The 25,266-nt window shown below is 43.9% G+C and overlaps 1 protein-coding gene across 1 annotated transcript; it reads left to right on the top strand.

Moving 5' to 3' along the window:
• Positions 1 to 25,193, top strand: si:dkey-3h3.3 (uncharacterized protein LOC100144568 homolog). The gene is made up of 4 exons (XM_067985605.1): positions 1 to 81; positions 6,980 to 8,248; positions 14,467 to 14,684; positions 23,567 to 25,193. The coding sequence occupies exons 1-4, from the start codon at positions 76 to 78 to the stop codon at positions 23,634 to 23,636; spliced, it is 1,563 nt and encodes a 520-aa protein (XP_067841706.1). The 5' UTR covers positions 1 to 75; the 3' UTR covers positions 23,637 to 25,193.
• The last annotated feature ends 73 nt before the right edge of the window (positions 25,194 to 25,266 follow it).

The following is a 25,266-nucleotide window of genomic DNA, read 5'->3' as shown; positions in this document are numbered from 1 at the left end:
AGCGAGGGGCCGAGAGCGGGTCGGTTTTTTTTGCTGTTTTTCTGGTTTGACTCCTGGTCGGTTCGGGGGCTTCAAATGGAGGTGCGGTGCATTTTGTCGCAATTTCTATTAACGCAAGCAGTTGAATATCTGTGCCTTGGGTTTGCAGCGTTTGTTCCAGCTCCGTGTGTGTGTGTGTGTGGGGTGACTCTGTCCATCAGTGTTCACCCCACTTGGTTTGAGCTCTCCTGTGAAGCTCTTAATGTTGTTTACGCTCCATTGATGATGGAGTTCTGGATTTCCCAGCGCTTTGCTGGATCTCTTGCCATAAGGCTCCTGTGTGGTCTTTGTAAGATAATAGACGGGTGAGGAGGACCCTTCGGCCCATCTAGGGAGATTCTGATCATCTGCCCATTGTTGCAGCCAGTTGTTTCTTGGTGGCTCACAGGATTTTGGCCTACGCTATCTGGAAGTTTTATTCTGCCCATTGCCCACTCTTTGGGGCTGATTTTGACTTAGTGGGGGGTTAAATTGGCATCACACTTTAGGAAGGATGTCAAGGCCTTAGAGAGGATGCAGAAAAGATTTAGCTGAATGGCACCAGGGATGAGGGACTTCAGTTATGTGGAGAAGCTGGGGTTGTTCTCTTTAGAACAGAGAAGGGTAAGGGAAGATTTGATAGATGTTTTCAAAATCATGAACGGCTTTGACAGAGTAAATAAGAAGAAATTGTTTCTAGTGGCAGAAGGATCGGTAACCAGAGGACTCAGAGTTAAGATGTTTGGCAAAAGAGCCAGAGGCGACATGAGAAACATTTCTTTACGAAACGATTTGTAATGATCTGGAATGCACGGCCTGAAAGGGTGGTGGAAGTAGATTCAATAGTAACTATCAAAAGAGAATTGGATAAATATTTGATAAGAAAAAAATTACAGGTCTGTGGGGAAAGAGCAGGGGAATGGGACTGATTGGATAGCTCTTTCAAAGAGCTGGCACAGGCACGATGGGCTGAATGGCCTCCTCCTATGCTGTACCTAAAGAAAAAAATAACCCCTGAAAACGGGTGCGTAATATGATTAACCCATGCCCCGTTGTTGCAATGCAGACAGCATGTTACATTTGTGCTGCTTGCTGTTTTAAATGATTATTGCGTGCAGTTAGTTCTAACTGCGCTGTTGATTAGCTGCACACATCAGCGGGGGCCCCTATTTCGGGAGTGGCTCGCACTTCTTAAAGACAGCCTGCACCTTTTAAGGGGAGATGCATTATGGCTGCAAGAAATAGTAGGAGTCATTTCAAAACTGTGCTGTAATACTTTGAAGAATGGCTACGCCTGGGAGGGAGCGTGCACCATTTTCTCTGATGATGCACTGGAGGCCTTAGTGCAAGAGGTGGAGACATATGCTCAGGGGGTAGTGGGCAGAGGTAGCGGAGAGGGTAAATGCCAGGAGCATAGCTTCAGGAACATGAATGCAGTGCAGGTATAAGTTCAGTGATTTAACATGAGTTGTTAAGGTGAGTGAGTTCAAGGTTCAAGTGGCATATCATACTAACTGCACCACTAGCCTCATCCACTACTCAATTCACTGCACCCTCATCACCCACCTACCAACGATCTCTTTCAATCAGTACTCAACCATTCTAATCATATGCTTTATCTCACATCACACACTTAGCTCTGTTGCAAGCCTCACACCCACAACTCATAGTTCTCATACATTGGTAGTTACTCAGCCATGACAGCCACATCACCCAAACATCTTGCAGGACACTCACCGACACATTTCCCTTATTCTTGCATGAGAAGGTGGCACGTAACAGGAGGCAGCAGCAGGTGGCAATGGAGCATGAACCTGCTGCTCTCTCAGGATTTTTTTTTATTATTCGTTCACGGGATGTGGGCGTCGCTGGCAAGGCCGGCATTTATTGCCCATCCCTAATTGCCCTTGAGAAGGTGGTGGTGAGCCGTCTTCTTGAACCGCTGCAGTCCGTGTGGTGACGGTTCTCCCACAGTGCTGTTAGGAAGGGAGTTCCATGATTTTGACCCAGCGACAATGAAGGAACGGCGATATATTTCCAAGTCGGGATGGTGTGTGACTTGGAGGGGAACGTGCAGGTGGTGTTGTTCCCATGCGCCTGCTGCCCTTGTCCTTCTAGGTGGTAGAGGTCGCGGGTTTGGGAGGTGCTGTCGAAGAAGCCTTGGCGAGTTGCTGCAGTGCATCCTGTGGATGGTGCACACTGCAGCCACAGTGCGCCGGTGGTGAAGGGAGTGAATGTTTAGGGTGGTGGATGGGGTGCCAATCAAGCGGGCTGCTTTATCTTGGATGGTGTCGAGCTTCTTGAGTGTTGTTGGAGCTGCACTCATCCAGACAAGAGGAGAGTATTCCATCACACTCCTGACTTGTGCCTTGTAGATGGTGGAAAGGCTTTGGGGAGTCAGGAGGTGAGTCACTCGCCACAGAATACCCAGCCTCTGACCTGCTCTCGTAGCCACAGTATTTATGTGGCTGGTCCAGTTAAGTTTCTGGTCAATGGTGACCCCCAGGATGTTGATGGTGGGGGATTCGACGATGGTAATGCCGTTGAATGTCAAGGGGAGGTGGTTAGAATCTCTCTTGTTGGAGATGGTCATTGCCTGGCACTTATCTGGCGCGAATGTTACTTGCCACTTATCAGCCCAAGCCTGGATGTTGTCCAGGTCTTGCTGCATGCGGGCTTGGACTGCTTCATTATCTGAGAGGTTGCGAATGGAACTGAACACTGTGCAGTCATCAGCGAACATCCCCATTTCTGACCTTATGATGGAGGGAAGGTCATTGATGAAGCAGCTGAAGATGGTTGGGCCTAGGACACTGCAGTGAGGAACTCCTGCAGCAATGCCCTGGGGCTGAGATGCTTGGCCTCCAACAACCACTACCATCTTCCTTTGTGCTAGGTATGACTCCAGCCACTGGAGAGTTTTCCCCCTGATTCCCATTGACTTCAATTTTACTAGGGCTCCTTGGTGCCACACTCGGTCAAATGCTGCCTTGATGTCAAGGGCAGTAACTCTCACCTCACCTCTGGAATTCAGCTCTTTTGTCCACGTTTGGACCAAGGCTGTAATGAGGTCTGTAGCCGAGTGGTCCTGGCAGAACCCAAACTGAGCATCGGTGAGCAGGTTATTGGTGAGTAAGTGCCGCTTGATAGCACTGTCGACGACACCTTCCATCACTTTGCTGATGATTGAGAGTCGACTGATGGGGCGGTAATTGGCCGGATTGGATTTGTCCTGCTTTTTGTGGACAGGACATACCTGGGCAATTTTCCACATTGTCGGGTGGATGCCAGTGTTGTCGCTGTGCTGGAACAGCTTGGCTAGAGGCGCAGCTAGTTCTGGAGCACAAGTCTTCAGCACTACAGCTGGGATGTTGTCGGGGCCCATAGCCTTTGCTGTATCCAGTGCACTCAGCCGTTTCTTGATATCACGTGGAGTGAATCGAATTGGCCGAAGACTGGCTTCCGTGATGGTGGGGATATCGGGAGGAGGCTGAGATGGATTATCCACTCGGCACTTCTGGCTGAAGATGGTTGCAAACGCTTCAGCCTTGTCTTTTGCACTCACGTGCTGGACTCCGCCATCATTGAGAATGGGGATGTTTGCAGAGCCTCCTCCTCCCGTTAGTTGTTTAATTGTCCACCACCATTCACGACTGGATGTGGCAGGACTGCAGAGCTTTGATCTGATCCGTTGGTTGTGGAATCGCTTAGCTCTGTCTATAGCATGTTGCTTCCGCTGTTTAGCATGCATGTAGTCCTGAGTTGTAGCTTCACCAGGTTGGCACCTCATTTTTAGGTACGCCTGGTGCTGCTCCTGGCATGCTCTTCTACACTCCTCATTGAACCAGGGTTGATCCCCTGGCTTGTTGGTAATGGTCGAGTGAGGAATATGCCGGGCCATGAGGTTACAGATTGTGCTGGAATACAATTCTGCTGCTGCTGATGGCCCACAGCGCCTCATGGATGCCCAGTTTTGAGCTGCTAGATCCATTCTGAATCTATCCCATTTAGCACGGTGGTAGTGCCACACAACACGTTGGATGGTGTCCTCAGTGCAAAGACGGGATTTCATCTCCACGAGGACTGTGCGGTGGTCACTCCTACCAATACTGTCATGGACAGATGCATGTGCGACAGGTAGATTGGTGAGGACGAGGTCAAGTAAGTTTTTCCCTCGTGTTGGTTCGCTCACCACCTGCCGCAGGCCCAGTCTAGCAGCTATGCCCTTCAGGACTCGGCCAGCTCGGTCAGTAGTGGTGCTACCGAGCCACTCTTGGTGATGGACATTGAAGTCCCCCACCCAGAGTACATTTTGTGCCCTTGCTACCCTCAGTTCTTCCTCCAAGTGGTGCTCAACATGGAGGAGGACTGATTCATGAGCTGAGGGAGGACGGTAGGTGGTAATCAGCAGGAGGTTTCCTTGCCCATGTTTGACCTGATGCCATGAGATTTCATGGGGTCCAGAGTCAATGTTGAGGACTCCCAGGGCCACTCCCTCCTGACTGTATATCACTGTACCGCCACATCTGGTGGGTCTGTCCTGCCGGTGGGACAGGACATCCCCAGGGATAGTGATGGAAGAGTCTGGGATGTTGGCTGAAAGATATGATTCTGTGAGTATGGCTATGTCAGGCTGTTGCTTGACTAGTCTGTGGGACAGCTCTCCCAATTTTGGCACAAGTCCCCAGATGTTAGCAAGGAGGACCTTGCAGGGTCGACTGGGCTTGGTGTTTTGCCGTTGTCGTGTCCGGTGCCGGGTGGTCCGTCCGGTTTTATTCTTATTATGACTTTTCGTAGCGAGATTTTACAACTGAGTGGCTTGCTAGGCCATTTCAGAGGGCAATTAAGAATCAACCACATTGCTGTGGGTCTGGAGTCACATATAGGCCAGACCGGGTAAGGGCGGCAGGCTTCCTTCCCTAAAGGACATTAGTGAACCAGATGGGTTTTTACGACAATCCGGTAGTTTCATGGCCATCATTACTGATACTTCTATTTTAATTCCAGATTTTTTATTTAATTAATTGAATTTAAATTCACCAGCTGCCGTGGCGGGATTTGAACTCATGACTCTGGATTTTAGTCCAGGCCTCTGGATTACTAGCCCAGTAACATAACCACTATGCTACCGTAACATTCCTACTCCTACCCCTGCCTCTCCACCAGTGCCCTCTGCCAGTCCTTTCCCTGTAGATTTTTAAAACTTTATCCAAGTATAGGAAACCTCCAAAAACCAGCAGGCAGAAGAAATAATCCAGCAACTAACCTGTAACTCCTGCATGATCCCTTTAAATAGCGCTGGGGTGGGGGGTCCTTTATGTCACGTTAGGCTGTGCAAGGTTAAAACAGTGCATTGGATGGAGTGTGGAGTTCCAAAATCACAACAGTCCCTTTAAATCAGCTTTGCACACTGATTTGCATCATAATCTTCCTACTCTGCATGCTGCCGGCGGTCATTAGGGGTGCGTGCACAAACCTCTTTACCAAAATGGCATCCTGCGCACTTCCCATTGGAAGTGCGCGCACGCATCTCGGACCACGTTTTCAACGCTTAGTTGATCCCATAGTGCCTAAAAAACGGACGCTAAACGGCCCAATTTCACTCCCCCTGTGATTCACTATCGCACGTTTTACATCTTTCCCGATCTTCATTTCTATTGAAGAACGAGGCTTGGGAGAAATGCATGTCAATTTCAATGCCCAGACAATATGGCGAAGGAGTTAAAAAGGCGAATAGAATGCTAGGCTCTAACAGGGTTCTGTGCTTCAAGTGGGAGCTGTGCTTGTGGGGAGCATGGGTCGAAGAATTGGGCAACAGCGTTGAGAGCACAGGATTGCAGAATTACCCTCATAGATAGAACAGTAGACTACATTTTGCTGGACAAGTCTCCCCTCAGTATCACTTGCTGAAATCGCAGATGGTAGAATCAGGCACAGAAGTCAGCATACCCAATTTATGGTGCTAATGATTTTCTGATCATTTATTGACTGTTGTGTCCAAACTGATGCCAATTTCTTTTGCTTTTTTGACTCTGTCCTGCTTACCTTAGAGAGGAAGAGTCGTTTGGAATTTAAAAATGGTTTCTATTTTATTGATAAGAAAGCCTCTTTGTTCAGTGGTGTTCTATTCTGTTGTGCAATAAACTCACATTCTGAACAAGGCACATCTTTGTCTATCATCAACAGTGTCTGATTGTTTCTGAATAGCAGGAAAATGTTTCTGTATAGCAGGAAAAATATTTTTCCATTTGGCAGTATTTTCTTCATAGTATATCAGGAGAAGAGAATTGTAGTCAGTTCTAGTAATAGTTTTGTGAAGTGTAAACATCTTATGTTTTCTGTCTTCAATTCTCTTCTGAAGGAGGTGATTTACACTAGGGATGATTGCATTGGGAACTAGCAGTTACCCAGTACTTCATCCAAATAATCATTCCTCTAGTGTGACCCTGCACAACAAAAGTCTGTTAGCTGTTTGATTATGAAAGTCGCAACAACGGAGCTTAATCCTGCCCCTACCAGCTGCATTAACTGCAGAGTGATTAGAAGCGTAAATCCTGATTGATTTATTTTTCTTCCTCTTCCCACCTTTCACTTCCCTCCTTGCTGCATCGTGACTGTAGCCTAGTCGTACTGAAGCCAGTTGTAGTGGCCCATCATCACCATGCTGAGATCAGATAATTCAGGGCAAACCAAAGACAGGAACTTCTTGATCTGTATGACTTAGTACCACACAAGTTAGGAGCATTTACCCACTGAGCAACAAGAGGGCTTAACAAAGTCATGGGCACTGGATTAAGTAGAATCAATCCCAGAATTGATTGTCTCACCACATTCTGGAAGAGGAGAGATAGGGGAAAACTTACTGCCAATTTTTTATTTCCCATTGCTAAATATAACTGTCATCTAGAAATGGTACAATAGTGAGAATTGTATATTTATCATTGGATTTTACTTCTTTCAGATATTTTCTGAAGTCAGTGCAACCATTGATGTAGGCATCTTCAAGGACAAGAAAAATGAGGCATTAGCCATCCTTCAATTAAGCAAATTATTCAGAAAGTGCCAGAATGGTGTAAATAATTATGAAGTTACGGATTCATTTGAACAGATTGATAAGATTCACGCAGAGTTATTGAAACTTAAAGCAAGGTCTTCTGGAGCGGAGATTGCAAGGTCCTCTGGAGCGGAGATTGCAAGGTCCTCTGGAGCGGAGATTGCAAGGTCCTCTGGAGCGGAGATTGCAAGGTCCTCTGGAGCGGAGATTGCAAGGTCCTCTGGAACAAAGTCTGCAAGGTCCTCTGGAGCAGCGTCCTCTGGCACAGAATCTACAGCCTTCTCTGGTGCAGAATCTACAAGGTTCCCTGATGCAGTATCTACTGGTGCAATAGCTTATGCATCTCTGAAACCTCCTCATGATTCAAGTGTTTCAGTAGATGAAACGATTTTGAATTACATTGAAGCGATTTATAGGAACTATCTACTGAAAATAGAGAAAGATTTTGATGTCTCCCTTAAAAAGAACTCATCTAAAAAAGATATCGTTGAAGTCCAGTTTTTACAAAAGAAGACTAGATTACAGTGCCCGGGAGCAACTGAGAAATTTATCACTCTGTATCAAACAGTTGGTACAAATTTAATTTTTAAAACTGTAGAGCTTACTCATCTAGGCAGAGGAATAACAAAAAATGACTTGCAAGCATTTCTGCAAAAGAAATTTCCAAAAGTCTGGGTTACTTTAAAGGATACAAAGACTTATTTAATGGGAGAGCCCACTGAAGTCAAGAAAGCAGAGGCAGCCCTGTGTTCTAATACATGGCAGGATAATAAATTCAAATCCAGCCAACTTGCTACCTGTGCAGTGCCTGTTAGTACAGATTCAAACAGGAGGCCACCTTTACCACCAGAATACAAACCTAATTCAAATTTAGCTGCAGCGGGAAGTAAACTGGAGTCAAAAGATGAGGATAAAACCTGTCCAATTTGCTTGGAAGAAATTGAAGACCGAGAGATCTTAAAAAAATGTAAACATTCATTCTGTAAGGAATGCATAAAAGTGGCTTTTAAAACCAAGTCTGCCTGTCCTATATGTGGAGAAGTGTATGGTGAGATAAGAGGTACTCAGCCTGATGATGGCAAGATGTCTTCCAGGAACTTGGCTATACGTCTTCCTGGTTATGAAAATTGTGAAACCATTGAGATATGCTATACAATATCAGATGGCATTCAGGGGGTGAGTAATTATCCTGCTATAGCCATATCATTGTCAGCTAAAGATGTGATACCTTACACTAGTCACAACAGTTTTCCAGTTTATCCGGGTAAAAGCTGCCTGTTTATAACAAAATACGTTCCTATTATATCAGTTAGTTCTATTTCAGGAACATGTGATTTGTGTAGCCATGCTGTGAACTTTGTTCTGTTCCTTGGATTCCTACCTGTTAAAATTCAGGATGAGCTAAAGGGGTTAGTGCTGTGAATATAAGGCATTGGAATTTACATCCAATGTAAAACAAATGCTTGAATATCTGTATAATGGAGAACACGGCAAAAAAAGTTTAAATATTTTTGTGGTTTGTTGATATCACAGTTGTTTACAGAACTGATCTCCCTCCTCACAGTGAGTCTTGGCACCATCTAATGTATCAATAGGTGTTTTCCCATTTTCCATCTCAGCAGTCCTTATGGCCTTTCTGAGACTGGCAACTTGTGCTAAATTATCAGCAATTTTCCGATGGATATCTTCATCTATTAGGCACTGAGATTGCCCATGTTAATAATGTTACAGCTGGCAGAAACACAATACTTTCAGCTCCATATCCTGGGCTAGATTCAAACCGAAACCTTAGAGGTTAAAGAACGGTGTGGTAACCCTTGAAATTAAAATGCCCCCGCCCACCAGTTTAATAATCTCATTAATGAACAGTGCAAGGAAGGATGTTCAATAGCTAGGCCCCAAAAATGTTCTGGCCTTCCATGCCTCTGGTGGGAGTGACTTGGAAGGCTTGGCAAATAGGCTGGGACCTGGATACACTAGGCCCTGTCGTTAATTGGTAGTTCCTGGAGGGTCATGCCTTGTAGGGGTGGAACCTCTGTATGCCCCCAACATGGTGCCGTGTGTGGCTGGAGGCAGGAACTCCCTATATTGGGAGTTACTAATTTTCTACCCTCACTGGGATCTGGATTAGGTGTCAGAACATATTGAAATATGAGCAAGAGTAGACCATACGGTCCCTCGAGTCTGCTCTGCCATTCAATAAGATCATGGCCAATCTTTGAAGTCAACTCCACTTTCCTGCCCGATCCCCATATTCCTTGATTCCCCTGGAGTCCAAGAATTTATCTATTTCAACCTTGGACATATTCAACGACTCAGCATCCACAGCCCTCTGGGGTAGAGATTTCCAAAGATTTACAACCCTCTGAGTGAAGAAATTCCTCCTCATTTCAGTCTTAAATGGCCGACCCCTTATCCTGCGACTGTGCCCCCTAGTTCTAGACTCTCCAGCCAGGGGAAACAACCTCTCAGCATCTACCCTGTCAAGCCCCCTCAGAATCCTATATATTTCAATAAGATCACCTCTTATTCTTCTAAACTCCAGAGAATATAGGCCCATTCTACTCAATCTCTCCTCACAGGCCAACCCTTTCATCCCAGGAATAAATCAAGTGAACCTTCGTTGCCTCTAAGGCAAGTATATCCTTCCTTAGATAAGGAGACCAAAACTGTACACCGTACTCCTGGTGTGGCCTCACTTCCTTACTCTTGTACTCCAACCCCCTTGCAATAAAGGCCAACATGCCATTTGCTTTCCTAATTGCTTGCTGTACCTGCATGCTAACTTTTTGTGTTTCTTGTATGAGGACACACAAGTCTCTCTCAACACCAACATTTAATAGTTTCTCACCATTTAAAAAATATTCTGTTTTTCTATTCTTCCTACCAAAGTGAATAAACTCACATTTCCCCACATTATACTCCATCTGCCACCTTCTTGTCCACTCATTTAACGTGTCTATATCCCTTTGCAAACTCTTTGTGTCCTCCTCGCAGCTTACTTTCTCACCTAGCTTTGTATCATCAGCAAACTTGGATACATTACACTCGGTCCCCTCATCTAAATCATTAATATAAATTGTAAATAGCTGAGGCCCAAGCACCGATCCTTGTGGCAAACCACTAGTTACAGCCTGCCATCCTGAAAATGACCCGTTTATCCCTACTCTTTATTTTCTGTTCATTAACCAATTGTCTATCCATGCTAATATGTTACCCCTGACTCCATGAGCTCATATCTTGCATAACAACCTTTTATGTGGCACTTTATCGAATTCCTTCTGAAAATCCAAATATACTACATCCAGTGGTTCCCCCTTTATCTACCCATCCTCAACAGATTTGTCAAACACGATTTCCCTTTCATAAAACCATGTTGACTCTGCCTAATCATATTATGATTTTCTAAGTGCCCTGTTACCACTTCATTAATAATGGATTCCAGCATTTTCCTGACGACTGATGTCAGGCTAACTGGCCTGTAGTTCCCTGTTTTCTCTCTCCTTTCTTGAATAACAAGGTTACATTTGCTACCTTCCAATCTGCTGGGACTGCTCTAGAATCTAGAGAATTCTGGAAGATCATAAGCAATGCATTTACTATCTCTGCAGCCACCTCTTTTAGAACCCTAGGATGTAGGCCATCAGGTCCAGGGGACTTATCGGCTTTAGTCCCATTAATTTCTCCAGTACTTTTTCTCTGCTGATATTAATTACTTTAAGTTCCTCACTCTCATTAGCCCCTTGGTCCCCCAATATTTCTGGGATTTTTTTATTATTCGTTCATGGGATGTGGGCGTCGCTGGCAAGGCCAGCATTTATTGCCCATCCCTAATTGCCTTTGAGAAGGTGGTGGTGAGCCGCCTCCTTTAACCGCTGCAGACCTTGTGGTGAAGGTTTTCCCACAGTGCTGTTAGGTAGGGATTTCCAGGATTTTGACCCAGTAATGATGAAGGAATGGCGATATATTTCCAAGTCGGGATGGTGTGCACTTGGAGGGGAACGTGCAGGTGGAGTTGTTCCCATGTGCTTACTGCCCTTGTCCTTCTAGGTGGTAGAGGTCACGGGTTTGGGAGGTGCTGTCGAAGAAGCCTTGGCGAGTTGCTGCAATGCATCCTGTGGATGGTACACACTGCAGCCACAGTGCGCCGGTGGTGAAGGGAGTGAATGTTTAGGGTGGTGGATGGGGTACCAATCAAGCGGGCTGCTTTGTCCTGGATGGTGTTGAGCTGCTTGAGTGTTGGAGCTGCACTCATCCAGGCAAGTGGAGAGTATTCCATCACACTCCTGACTTGTGCCTTGTAGATGGTGGAAAGGCTTTGAGGAGTCAGGAGGTGAGTCACTCGCTGCAGAATACCCAGCCTCTGACCTGCTCTTGTAGCCGCAGTATTTATGTGGCTGGTCCAGTTAAGTTTCTGGTCAATGGTGACCCCCAGGATGTTGATGGTGGGGGATTTGGCGATGGTAATGCCATTGAATGTCAAGGGGAGGTGGTTAGATTCTCTCTTGTCGGAGATGGTCATTGCCTGGCACTTGTCTGGCGCAAATGTTACTTGCCACTTATCAGCCCAAGCCTGGATGTTGTCCAAGTCTTGCTGCATGCGGGCTCGGACTGTTTCATTATCTGAGGGGTTGGGAATGGAACTGAACACTGTGCAATCATCAGCAAACATCCCCATTTCTGACCTTATGATGGAGGGATGGTCATTGATGAAGCAGCTGAAGATGGTTGGGCCTAGGACACTGCCCTGAGGAACTCCTGCAGCAACGTCCTGGTGCTGAGATGACTGGCCTCCAACAACCACTATTATCTTCCCTTGTGCTAGGTATGACTCCAGCCACTGGAGAGTTTTCCCCCTGATTCCCATTGACTTCAATTTTGCTAGGGCTCCTTGGTGCCACACTCTGTCAAATGCTGCCTTGATGTCAAGGGCAGTCACTCTCACCTCAGCTCTGGAATTCAGCTTTCTTGTCCACGTTTGGACCAAGGCTGTAATGAGGTCTGGAGCCGAGTGGTCCTGGCGGAACCCAAACTGAGCATCGGTGAGCAGGTCATTGGTAAGTAAGTGCCGCTTGATAGCACTGTCGACGACACCTTCCATCACTATGCTTTTTCCCTTCGTTGAGGGTTCTATAACAAGGGGACATAGATTCAAGGTAAAAGGCGGGAGGTTTAGAGGGGATTTGAGAAAGAACTTTTTCACCCAGAGGGTGGTTGGAGTCTGGAACTCACTGCCTGAAAGGGTTGTGGAGGCAGGAACCCTCACAACATTCAAGAAGCATTTGGATGAGCACTTGAAATGCCATAGCATACAAGGCTACGGACCAAATGCTGGAATATGGGATGAGAGTAGACCGGGCTTGATGGCCGGCGCGGACACGATGGGCCGAAGGGCCTCTATCCATGCTGTATGACTCTATGACTCAATGCTGATGATTGAGAGTAGACTGATGGAGCGGTAATTGGCCGGTTTGGATTTGTCCTGCTTTTTGTGGACAGGACATACCTGGGCAATTTTCCACAATGTTGGGTAGATGCAAGTGTTGTAGCTGTACTGGAACAGTTTGGGTAGAGGCGCGGCTAGTTCTGGAGCACAAGTCTTCAGCACTACAGCCGGGATGTTGTCGGGGCCCATAGCCTTTGCTGTATCCAGTGCACTCAGTCGTTTCTTGATATCACGTGGAGTGAATCGAATTGGCTGAAGACTGGCTTCTGTGATGGTGGGGATATCGGTATGCTTTTTGTGTCTTCTACTGTGAAGACAGATACAAAATATTTGTTAAACATCTCTGCCATTTCCTGATTCCATTATAATTTCTCCTGCCTCAGCCTCCAAGGGACGGACGTTATTTTTGCTGCTACTCTTCCTTTTTACATACTTGTAGATGCTCTCACAATCTGTCTTTATATTTCTTGCTAGGTTACTTTCATATTCTATTATCTCCCTTTTGATCAGGGTGTGAAGGAATGCTGGCTTCCAGAAGTGCACAAGTGGGCTCCCATTAATAGTGACTCCCGAATGAAAGCTAAATTAAAAAAATAATTATTGTTGGCCCACTTCTGTAAGGGAGCTGAAGGGGGTGCGGGCAATTGGACCACCCCCCCAATCCAGACGGCACTGAAATTTTGACTTCTGTGGGCTGATAGGCAACCATAGTGGCATGAGTGCTTGCTGGGCCCAGGCTAATTAGGAGCTTTCGCCCTCTGGCAGAGTCAACACTCGAGGGCATCACTGGGTGTGACCCTGGTGTAACTGCTGGAATAACGTCCCTGAGCAATTTTGGAGCCATGGGATTTATCAGTTCCTACCTATATATCAGGAAAAAACTTCTATTGCTATGGAAGCCCAATCGTTCTGGTTACTAAACAAGTAGTATTCAACAGTTCCACAAAGCAAATACGCAGCATAGTATCGGATTAAAAAAAAGTCATTTCAAATTGTAGGTAAAATTCACCAAAACTTGAGTCATTCATAGATCCGACTATTTTTGGATTTTTTTTTAACATTTGTGATTCATGTGACAAATTACAAAATGTGAAGAGCTGCATTTTTAAATCTCTAGTGTGAACTACAAGGAGTAAATTAATATTGGAAATTGTGGCTCTCGCAGGTGGATCACTGGTGTTGGCAATGTCGGAAATGAATTAGGTTCTTTCTCCACATGGGATATAATTAAATGATTTTCTTCAGAAGTAGGAAATTTACGTGGTTAACACATGTGTGTTTGCTATGGATTTTTCCTTTTTTTTTTAAACTGTTCTGTAGGTTTGTTTTGTGGAAATGTTGTATATTACCTGTTCAGTAACCAGAACTATTCCTCCTGATTCAGAAGATACAGCTCATCACAGTTAATGAACACAGTTGTGCACTGTACCCATATATTCACTTATCCCTCTGACCTGAGGTGGCAGACTGGTGTCCTCAAACCAGTTTTAGCTGCAGCTGAGATATTCATAGCCCCTAGGAGCCAAGCAGAAGATGCTGAGTTAGCTGCAAACCAGTTATATCTGGAATTGTTTCCCATCAGTTTAGAGTGAAAACAACTCAAGATATTCTCCTTTATGGATGGAATTGGCAGTTATCTCAGAGTTATATTTATTTTTCTCACCATTTTTTCCCCTTCTCATCCAATGACAAACTCTGGCCATTTTTTCCACACCCTTAACCCAGGACACTGTGGCCAAGTGTTGTATTTTTACCACGCCCCCTGGCTGAGATTAGCTAAATCAATACAAACCAGGGATCTCCCTGATCCTTTTGGCTCGATTGCTCACTGGGTAAACTTGTTAAGTTATCGGGGGAACGGGGTCAGCTGTGTTCACTTTTACTTTTTAAAATTAGTTTTAATAAAGCATGTGGGTAATTTATTAACATTACTTTGTATAAATCATAGGTACAGCATCCTCGACCTGGCCAACGATATTTTGGTACAACGCGTACTGCTTATCTACCAGACAATTCTGAGGGGAGGAGGGTACTCAGACTACTACAGCGTGCCTTCAATCAAAGACTGATCTTCACGGTTGGAACATCCAGCACTACAGGGAGAAGTGATGTGGTAACATGGAATGATATTCATCACAAAACGAATACGCTGGGAGGACCATCAATGTAAGTATGATGTTAAAGTGGAGCCCATTTAAGGTCAATGCCTGATAAGTGAATAGGCTGCAGCAGTTCACAAATCCTAAGACTGCTTGGGTTGATTTTAACTTTTGGTAGGGGTGGAAAATGGCCACCCGCTATACACCTGCCTGATTTTCTTTTCCAATGCTTTCAATGCAAAGGAAAATCAGTCAAGGCGTATAATGGGCAGCCAATCCGCTACTGCCCGTTTTCTGCCACTGCCAGATCGTTTAAGTTGAATAGATAGTCTGTTCAAGTAAAAGTTAACAATTTTTAATTGATCTAACTGATCAAAAGCACGGTGTAGTAGTTTGAGTATCTTTCTCCCCATAGGATTTTCTGGTAGATGAGCAGTACGTATTGTACCATAATGCAACTTATTTGAAATGTTAGAGGTGTAATTCAGTAACTGTAGCAAAGTAAGGTTGAATAACTGTGATTTGTATAATAATGAAACACACTGCATAGATAGCTTCTCACACCTCTATTAACACTATTAGAGAGGTAGGAACTGTACATGGAAGACTGGATCCAGTCTCATTTCAAACTGCTGACCCAATTAACTGGAATCTTCAGATTTTTTCATTGTCAGCTATTCTTGCTGTTTTAAATCACTTTTCAAAATTACAGCTGATTGAGCAGCTGATCACTCACCTGTGATGTTCTTGCAAGTTCATCCCACTCTGTGTCATCTGTTTTCCTGTTGCTGCCACTGGACGCCAGCCCCTGTCACTCGCACCATTTCTGCACTTGCTTGATTTCCAGCGTTAAATGCAGCTGCTCAGCCTCCATCTTCTAACTTTAAATCTATCTTGTTAAAGTTTTATCAGCATGCATCATCTCAGCTAGGTAGCATCCTTAAATCTCCATTTGTTAACTCCATGATGAGGTCAAGCCTAATCCATGACTTTGGACATCTAGGGGTTAATTTTAACCCCCAAGAGTGGGTGGGTGGGAGGTTAAAGTAGCAGCTTTTTGGAACGGGACCGCATCCTGGCTCCAACGTGCCCACTTCCAGGTTTAAGGATGCGTGTGCTCAATAGACACCCGGAAGTCCTGGCCCCACTTAAAGCTAGCGGGCCGATATTTCAAGGGCCAATTCAGGTAGTTGAAACACTTTAGGTACTCAACTTTTTATGGATTCTGCAACAGAAACGGATTTAAATACATTGGAACATGTTTCCCGTGGCTTCTGAAACATGCCATTGAAAGGGAGGTGAGTTGCAGCTGAAGCTCATTTGGCCCTTTAAATGTGATTAACACATCTCAATAAAAGGTGAGGTTTGCATTTGGCCACTCAGTTCTCTCAGACAAATGTTTGGCTGAGAGTTCTTTGTGTTTAGACTGAGATTTCTTTGTTGCGACTGAGAATTCTTGTGTTCAGACAAATTTACCTACATTTTGGAGGCCCTCAAACTGACAAGATCACGAAGGGGGGCGCAATGGATTTATTCCACATACATCTGAGGAGGAGGCACATCACCATCCATGGCAGGTTTAAAATTACCACATCACTCCCAACCTCTGCTGGCCAGTAGGTTGGTGAACTGATGTGCTGCGTTGCAAGGCCACGGATATGGTATCTGTCAGCCTGTTTAAGGCGGCAGACATATTGGCATCCAGAGTCAGCACGGCCATTGTCATGGCCTGCATGGACTCATTCTTGCACTTACCTATACCAAAATCCGCTAATCCTGGAGGTGGACTCCTCCATCCTCTTTACTATTGTGGAGAGTGTGCGTGACACATTTTAGGAACATAGGAACAGGACTAGGCCATTCAGCCCCTCGTGCCTGCTCCGCCATTTGATAAGATCATGGCTGATCTGTGATCTAAATCCATATACCTGCCTTTGGCCCATATCCCTTAATACCTTTGGTTGCCAAAAAGCTATCTATCTCAGATTTAAATTTAGCAATTGAGCTAGTATCAATTGCCGTTTGCGGAAGAGAGTTCCAAACTTCTACAACCCTTTGTGTGTAGAAATGTTTTCTAATCTCGCTCCTGAAAGGTCTGGCTCTAATTTTTAGACTGTGTCCCCTACTCCTAAAATCCCCAACCAGCGGAAATAGTTTCTCTCTATCCACCCTATCTGTTCCCCTTAATATCTTATAAACTTCGATCAGATCACCCCTTAACCTTCGAAACTCCAGAGAATACAACCCCAATTTGTGTAATCTCTTCTCGTAACTTAACCCTTGAAGTCCGGGTATCATTCTAGTAAACCTACGCTGCACTCCAAGGCCAATATGTCCTTCCGAAGGTGCGGTGCCCAGAACTGCTCACAGTACTCCAGGTGCAGTCTAACCAGGGTTTTGTATAGCTGCAGCACAACTTCTGCCCCCTTGTACTCCAGTCCTCTAGATATAAAGGTCAACATTCCATTTGCCTTCTTGATTATTTTCTGCACCTGTTCATGACACTTCAATGATCTATGTACCTGGACCGCTAAGTCCCTTTGGACATCCACTGTTTTTAACTTTTTACCATTTAGAAAGTACCTTGTTCTATCCTTTTTTGATCCAAAGTGGATGACCTCACATTTGTCTACATTGAATTCCATTTGCCACAGTTTTACCCATTCACCTAATCTATCAATATCGCTTTGTAATTTTATGTTTTCATCTACACTGCTTACAATGCCACCAATCTTTGTGTCATCGGCAAACTTAGATATGAGACTTTCTATGCCTTCATCTAAGTCGTTAATAAATATTGTGAATAATTGAGGCCCCAAGACAGATCCCTGCGGGACTCTACGAGTCACATCCTGCCAATGTGAGTACCTTCCCATTATCCCTACTCTCTGTCGCCTTTCGCTCAGCCAACTTCCTAACCAGGTCTGTACTTTTCCCTCGATTCCATGGGCTTCTATCTTAGCTAACATTCTCTTATGTGGGACCTTATCAAATGCCTTCTGGAAGTCCATATAAATAACATCCATTGACATTCCCCTGTCCACTACTTTCGTCACCTCTTCAAAAAATTCAATCAGGTTTCTCAGGCACGACCTACCTTTCACAAATCCATGCTGGCTCTCTCTGATTAACTGAAAATTCTCAAGATGTTCAGTCACACTATCCTTAATTATAGACTCCAGCATTTTCCCCACAACAGATGTTAGGCTAACTGGTCTATAATTCCCCAGTTTCCCTCTCTCTCCTTTCTTAAAAAGCGGAGTGACGTGCAATTTTCCAATCTAGAGGGACAGTTCCTGAATCTAGAGAACTTTGAAAGATTATAATTAGGGCATCCGCAATGTGCTCACATACTTCCTTTAAAACCCTGCGATGGAAACCATCTGGTCCTGGGGATTTGTCACTCTTTAGTGCTATTATTTTCTTCATTACTGTTGCTTTACTTATGTTAATTTTATCGAGTCCCTGTCCCCGATTCAATATAAGTTTTCTTGGGATTTCCGGCATGCTATCCTCTTTTTCGACTGTAAATACTGACGCAAAGCACTTGTTCAACATGTCCGCCATTTCCCCATTGTCAATGACAATATCCCCACTTTCAGTTTTTAAGGGGCCAACACTGCTCCTGACCACCCTCTTTTTCTTAATATAACTATAAAAGTTCTTCGTATTGGTTTTGATATCCCTTGCGAGTTTCTTTTCATACTCTCTTTTTGTAGCCCTTACTATCTGTTTTGTGACCCTTTGTTGATCTTTGTATCTTTCCCATTCGCCAGGATCTGATTCATTTTTTGCCATTTTGTATGCCCTTTCCTTATGTCTTATACTGTCCCTTACCTCTTTAGTTGTCCATGGCTGTTTTTTTTGGCAAGTAGAGTTCTTGCCCCTCAGGGGTATAAACCGATTCTGTATCACGTTAAATGTTTCTTTAAACATTTCCCACTGATCATCAGTCGTTTTACCCATTAACAGATTTGCCCAGTTTACTGTGGACAGTCTCTGTCTCATCCCATTGAAGTCGGCCTTGCCCAAGTCTAGAATCTTAGCAGCTGATTCACTTTTTTCCCTTTCAAACACTACATTGAACTCGATCATGTTATGATCACTATTGGATAGATGTTCATGCACAGTTAAGCTGTTAACTAAATCTGGTTCATTACTCATTACTAAATCTAGTATGGCTTGCCCCCTTGTTGCCTCTAGGACATACTGCTGCAGAAAACTATCCCAGACACACTCAAGAAATTCACTACCTTTCTGACAGTTGCTAGTCTGCTTTTCCCAATCTATGTGAAGGTTGAAGTCCCCCATTAAGACCACTATGCCTTTCTTACACGCTTGTCTAATCTCTGCATTTATACAATCTAGCACTTCAGAGCTGCTGGCAGGGCTCCTATATACAACTCCCACTATAGTCTTAGATCCTTTCCTATTTCTCAATTCAACCCATAAGGTCTCTGTTGGCTGCTTACCTCTCGTTATATCCCCCTTTATCATTGAACTGATTTCATCTCTAATCACTAAGGCTACTCCTCCCCCTGTTCCATTTTCCCTATCTCTCCTGTAGACCTTATAACCTGGTATAATTAGTTCCCAATCCTGACCATCCTGCAGCCAAGTCTCAGTAATAGCTATCATGTCATACCCTCCAATTTGAATTTGAACCTGTAGTTCATTTAATTTATTCCTTATTTTCCCTTATCTCGCAAAGTTGCTGCTGCACCTCAATCATTCTCTTTCTCAATGATGGCCCCTAGGGCTCTGCATCTGGGTCCAGCTGAACAGAGCTAGGAGAGGAGTGCACCCTCCGAGGCAGACTCGCCACAGCTGCCCCTGCTTCCAATGTCTGCTCGTGCTCACTTGTGAGTGTTGAATCACAGGTGACAACCCAGCTAACTGTCTAACAGGACCCACCGAAGTGCGAGTACCTGTGCTGGTGCATGGCTGGATGTCCTGTGACGGTGCACCCTCAGAACGAATGAGTTCCTCTGAGGAATCACTTTCTTCCATTTCGTCAGATTCTTATTGAAGGTTTGAAGGTCCTGGAAGACAGCAGAAACCGAAATTAATTATTCATTGGAAAAGTGACAATCTTTGCAATGACCATACTGAGGTCTGAAACAGTTCAATCATTGATAAAATCAATCCATCATGTGTGTGGAAGATGTTAAAGTTCTGTCTCCAGCCATCTGCGGGTTCCCAGTCTTTCCATCTCTGATGGATAGAGATGCAACTGTCCGACTTATTTCCGTTGCCGCCTCCTCCACATCTGCCAGCTTCACTATATGCAGTGGACCACCTCCAGTTCTGGTCCTCTCCCTTGCGTTTTGCACTCTCTTCTACAAGGGGATAATTTGTGAGTGACTGAAGGTGACGTATTCACCCTATGAATGCATTTCTTTGGGTGAGGCTGACAGTGAAAGAGACACATCAGGGGGTGACTGTCAGACAGCTACATCACATTGCATCAGGATTGGGCTGAGTGGCATTGGTGGGTGCATAAATGGGCAGTCGAGGTGCATAGAAAGTGAAGGATGGTTGATGCTGAAACTTAAGTGGGTTTGAGGAGTTATGTTATGTGATGAAGGGGGGTGAGGGGTATTGTACAACACAGCATGTGGGTGAATCAGCAAATGTACTCACTTTTCCTGACCTGGTTATTCATTAAAACACTTCCTACACTGCAGCCAAGAGCTGTGCTGCTGCTGCTGATCTCCTCTGCCACCTCCAGCCACGCCGCCTTGGTGGCAGAAGTAGGTTTCTTCCTCCTATCAGCTGGGTATAGCACCACCCTCCTGTTTGCACACCAGCCAGTAGAACCTCAAGGGATGCGTCGGTGAACCTGGGTGCTGCCTTTGCTCTATGCCCTTTCACCTTGATGTTTCCTTCTTTCTCCTTCAAAATCCATTTTTGCATTGGCCCTTTAAACCGTGGAGTTCAGATCATGTCATGCAAGTGCGCAGTACGCCCACTGTACAGCTTGGAGACGCGAAACCTGCAAGTAAAATTAAGTGCCTTCAGTTGAGTTGCGATTGCTCAATCCGACACACTCAATTTATTTCCGGATTTCCCACCTGACTATTTACCCACCCGCTGAGTTCCCACTGCCATGCTAAACTCATGGCCCTAGTGTGTCAATATCCACAATAGGGATGTATTTCCATAAAGATCTCTTGAACATCAGGGGCTTTTGGGGCACAAATTGTGTCGTCTTTCTTCCAGAGAGTTCAAGGAATCCATATTAAATTGTGGCATAAAGCAGTGGGATTGCTTGAAGTCTATGAGGCCAGGCCTGTTTTCATGAGTAGAAACAGAAACTGATGGAAGTACACAGCATATCAGTGAGCATCTGCAAAGGGAAAAAGTAGGCTATGGTGATTTGGGTGAGCACCCTTCATCAGAACAGTACACACCCAAAACACCATAACCTGCCTTTTCCCTTTCAGATGCTGATCAACCAACTGTCTATTTATAGCAGTTTGTTTTTATTTCAGATTTCCAACATCTGTGGCTTTTCCTTATAAATACTTTTTTCATGAGTCCTGTTTTAGTTAACTGGGTCATCAGCACACTTCCTCATACACCCTCCATCGGAAATATTCCTCCTTCATGGCTTTCTAGTAGTGGTCTACTGGTACAACTTGGTGAAAAAGAGCTAACTCACCTTTTGTAACCCTTTCTAACTACAATTATATTGCTTCAAGGCATGAAAGTGTCATCTGTTTCATTTATTCGAAAGCCCACGACTCTTGGCTATTAGGTAGAAACCATCTGGAATGGGAAAAAGACTGAATTGGTAAAACTCTGAGGAGTGGCTGAACAAAGAGAGCTATGGAATAGATACACAGTTCTTTAAAAGCAGGATTGCAGGTGGAAAAAGGGCAAATATAATTCTGGCTTCTATAAATAGGGGTACGGAATACAAAAGCGAGGTGATGACAAATCTATCGAAGACAAGGGTTAGGCCACAGTTGGTATTGTGTGCCACTTGCCTTCTCTTATACCCTTCCGCCCATCATTTCCCGCTCCACTGGCTCAGTAGCAGACAAGTACATACAAATCAGAGCAATACATTCTCTGATGTATTTCCCATGTCTAGACTGTTTAAAATGATGAACGGCTGGGATTCTTGTTAAGCTCAGACATCCAGCGTTCTAAGGATGGAGCCCTGAAAAGTTTTATTTGCAGCCAGGGCCTGTAAAAGAGCCCACAGAGCATGGCCTCAAAATTTAGCAGGCACATGGAGGCTGCTTACATCCCCAACCTGCAGTGGAGCTCAGCATGACTCCCTGGTGGGTGCCAGGGAGCCAGCCTCCAAAATGGTAATGAGTCCAAGATCAGAAGGTAGAATTGGATAGATATTTGAGGGATGGGAAGATTGATATTATTTTTTGGGACTAGGCAAATGACGATATTTAACACTGTTTCTTCTATGTTATACAGATGTAGTCTGGGAAGGATTATATCATTCTAGCTGTTTTATGTTCTATAGCAGTATAATAAATCTGCAGAACTTTGTTATTAGGAAGTGCCCACTATGAAATAAGATACTGTATGAAAAAGATAGCCCAGCTGTATTAATGTCATTCATCCCAGAATACATTATGTGGGGTCACGTAATGGCATTGCCATTGTGAAAAAAATGCAAAGTTGTTGGCTCAAGTTCTCCAAAATATGGTAACAAATGATTTAGCATACTGATAGAAATTTTGTGAGCAAACTACTAAAATGCATATAATGTTTCAAATTATATGGCATATACCCTTTTAAATATGTATAATCAGAGGCAATTCTTTGAAGGTACTTTACCAGCCCTTCAAAGCCACTGTCGAGCAGCTACGGTATTTTGATTGCCCCAGTCTCTCTCTGGTACATTTTGTGCTGGTTAACTATCTTGAGATCTGGGTCACAAAACAGACCTAACAAGAAGCAAGCTTTTACTTGATATGCTCATGTCAAATTTATTTTGTTAGCATATGCAGACTCGGCATATAATTCCAGCGTTCTTAGAACATAGTAATCACCAGCATGCAAAACCTGTAGGCCAAATGATAGTTTAGTGCGCATGATTCGGTGATGTGGTACATAGTTCACATTTGTCCGCAGGTCATTTGCCATCGCTACAAAGGCCCCATAGGTGAAGATTTGAGGAACACTGTCCCTATCCTGTTTGAAAGCGAGAACACCTACTTTCACCTCTATAATATCGCCTGTCTCCGCCCCTGCCTCAGCCTATCTGCTGCTAAAACCCTCATCCATGCCTTTGTTACTTCCAGACTCGACTACACCAATGCTCTCCTGGCTGGCCTTGCATCTTCCATACTCCGTAAACTTGACCTCATCCAAAACTCTGCTACTCATATCCTAACTCGCAATGTCCCATTCTTCCATCACACCTGTGCTCGGTGACCTATAGTAAGCTCTAGGCCCAGCAAAGCCTCAAATTTAAATTCTCATCCTTGTGTTCAAATCCCTTCCTGGCCTCGACCCTCTCTATCTCTGTAACCTCCTCCAGCCCTACAACCCTCCAAGAACTCTGTGTTCCTCTTGTGCATCCCCCTATTTCCTTTGCTCCACTCTGGAATTCTCTCCCTAAACCTCTCCACTTCTCTACCCCTCTATCCTCCTTTAAGATGCTTCTTAAAACATAATTCTTTACCTGTCCTAATATCTCCTATGTAGCTTGGTGTCAAATTTTATTTGATAACACTCCTGTAATGCACCTTGGGATGTTTTACTATGTTAAAGGTGCTATATAAATGCAAGTTGTTGAAAGTGGTTGACAAGTGCCCGACTATGCCCAAAATGTAAAATGCAACTTGGTGTATAAAGAAGTATGTGGGGACTTTTGACCCATGACATTTAGATCCTCCTAGCTCGTGGAATAAATATCTTGTTTTGATTACAAATATTGCTCATGGCTGTCTTTTTTAAAAATCTGTTTTTTAGGTTTGGGTATCCTGATCCAACCTATCTGGCGCGTGTGCAGGATGAGTTGAAGGCCAAAGGAATTTACTGAAATATACTGTAAATGCAACAATTATGTAAAATAATGCTGTGTTGTAGGAATTACTGCTTCTTGTAGATGAAAAGGCTTTTATTAAGGTTAGATATAGTCACTTCATGACGACCATAATTCTTCAGCTTTGCCATGCAGCATAAATGTTTTTTTATGTATTTCGTCTTTATCACAATGCATAAATGTATGCAATAATCATACTTCAAAATGTTGTAATTTGGTTTTGCCTAACAGCAGTTAAGTGAATACTTTGTGCATTTATGTGTCAAATATTTTACTGCACTATGTTTCCATGCATTAAAATATATCTAAGGGTATGTATTTTATATTATTGCAGCTACTGGGTCTGCAGCTGCTAGTGTTCCACCATTCTCATCTCTAAAGGCATTTTTCTATTTCGGGCCCAAGTAGAAAACCCATGAATCCAACTTTTGTGCATCTTCCCCAAATGTTTGTAACCAAGGGCATTGAAGTTTTTGCTGAGAAGCGGAAGGAGAGCTGATTTAATCAGCACTACAGGCAAAGAGAGGTGGTAGGGAGAGAAAAAATGAAGAAAAACAAAACTACACCAAACTGGCTATGGAGGTTGTTATCAGAGTTTTATTTTCTTGCCTTCCCTGTCTCAGTGCTGCTCTCGCTCTTCACTACCATCTAGATCTTCCTCTCACCCCTGGAGAACTTATAAAATGGCACTCTGCTGTACAGCAGAACACTTGTGTCTTTGCTTTTAGTGGTGCCACATTTAACTGGAATAATAGTTAGCTGTTAAAGACAGTACACAGCCTCTGAGCTCTATCTTGCTTTTCTAGTTTATGAATGTGAAACCACTGGATTGAATTATTGTTTTGAACTTGCTATCCTATTATATGTAGTCTGTTTTAAGTAAACTAATAACACCTTTAACCTTGATGTGGAGATGCCGGTGATGGACTGGGGTTGACAATTGTAAACAATTTTACAACACCAAGTTATAGTCCAGCAATTTTATTTTAAATTCACAAGCTTTCGGAGATTTTCTCCTTCCTCAGGCAAATGTTTCTCCTTCCTCAGGCAAATGGAGCTCTTGAAACATTTGCCTGAGGAAGGAGAAAATCTCCGAAAGCTTGTGAATTTAAAATAAAATTGCTGGACTATAACTTGGTGTTGTAAAATTGTTTACAACCTTTAACCTTGTGCAAGGCTGAAGATGCTAGATGTTAGACTGGAAAGTATTGCCTTGAAATTATGCTGTGCGATATTATCAAACAAATACTTGAAGTGATTTCAAATTCCTCTATCTGCTGTTTTAACTGAGGTGTTCACCTATTTACCTGTGGCTATTTTCATCAAGAGTAGTTGTGTTAATGTCTGATTGTGATATCCTAATGTACTCATTTCCAGTTTGAATGTTGCATCAGTTTGCTTTATGTTGCATCAATTTGCTTTATGTTGAGATTCTGTCTGTAGCTGAAAACAGCAGCCTGAGTCTTTTAAAATAAATTGGTTTGAAAATAATGCAAATGTCATATTTACTACTATACATTTTAATGCATTAAAATAAATTTGCTTTATCCCCAATCTAATGGTGTGTATTTTATATCATTGCAGCCAGTGTGCTGTGCCATGCATTTCAAAAAGACTACTTATTTTA

The sequence above is a fragment of the Heptranchias perlo genome, chromosome 1 (genome assembly GCF_035084215.1).
Source record: "Heptranchias perlo isolate sHepPer1 chromosome 1, sHepPer1.hap1, whole genome shotgun sequence".
Taxonomy (NCBI): Eukaryota; Metazoa; Chordata; class Chondrichthyes; order Hexanchiformes; family Hexanchidae; genus Heptranchias; species Heptranchias perlo.
The sequence above is the reverse complement of the archived record's forward strand: the minus strand, read 5'-3'. Positions and strand labels throughout refer to the sequence as shown.

Bases quoted from the DNA above. Each gene is read 5' to 3' on its own strand.
- si:dkey-3h3.3 (XM_067985605.1), top strand. The intron at 8,249-14,466 runs GTGAGTAATTAT...TATAAATCATAG, and splicing joins TATCAGATGGCATTCAGGGG to GTACAGCATCCTCGACCTGG. The intron at 14,685-23,566 runs GTAAGTATGATG...TCTGTTTTTTAG, and splicing joins ACGCTGGGAGGACCATCAAT to GTTTGGGTATCCTGATCCAA.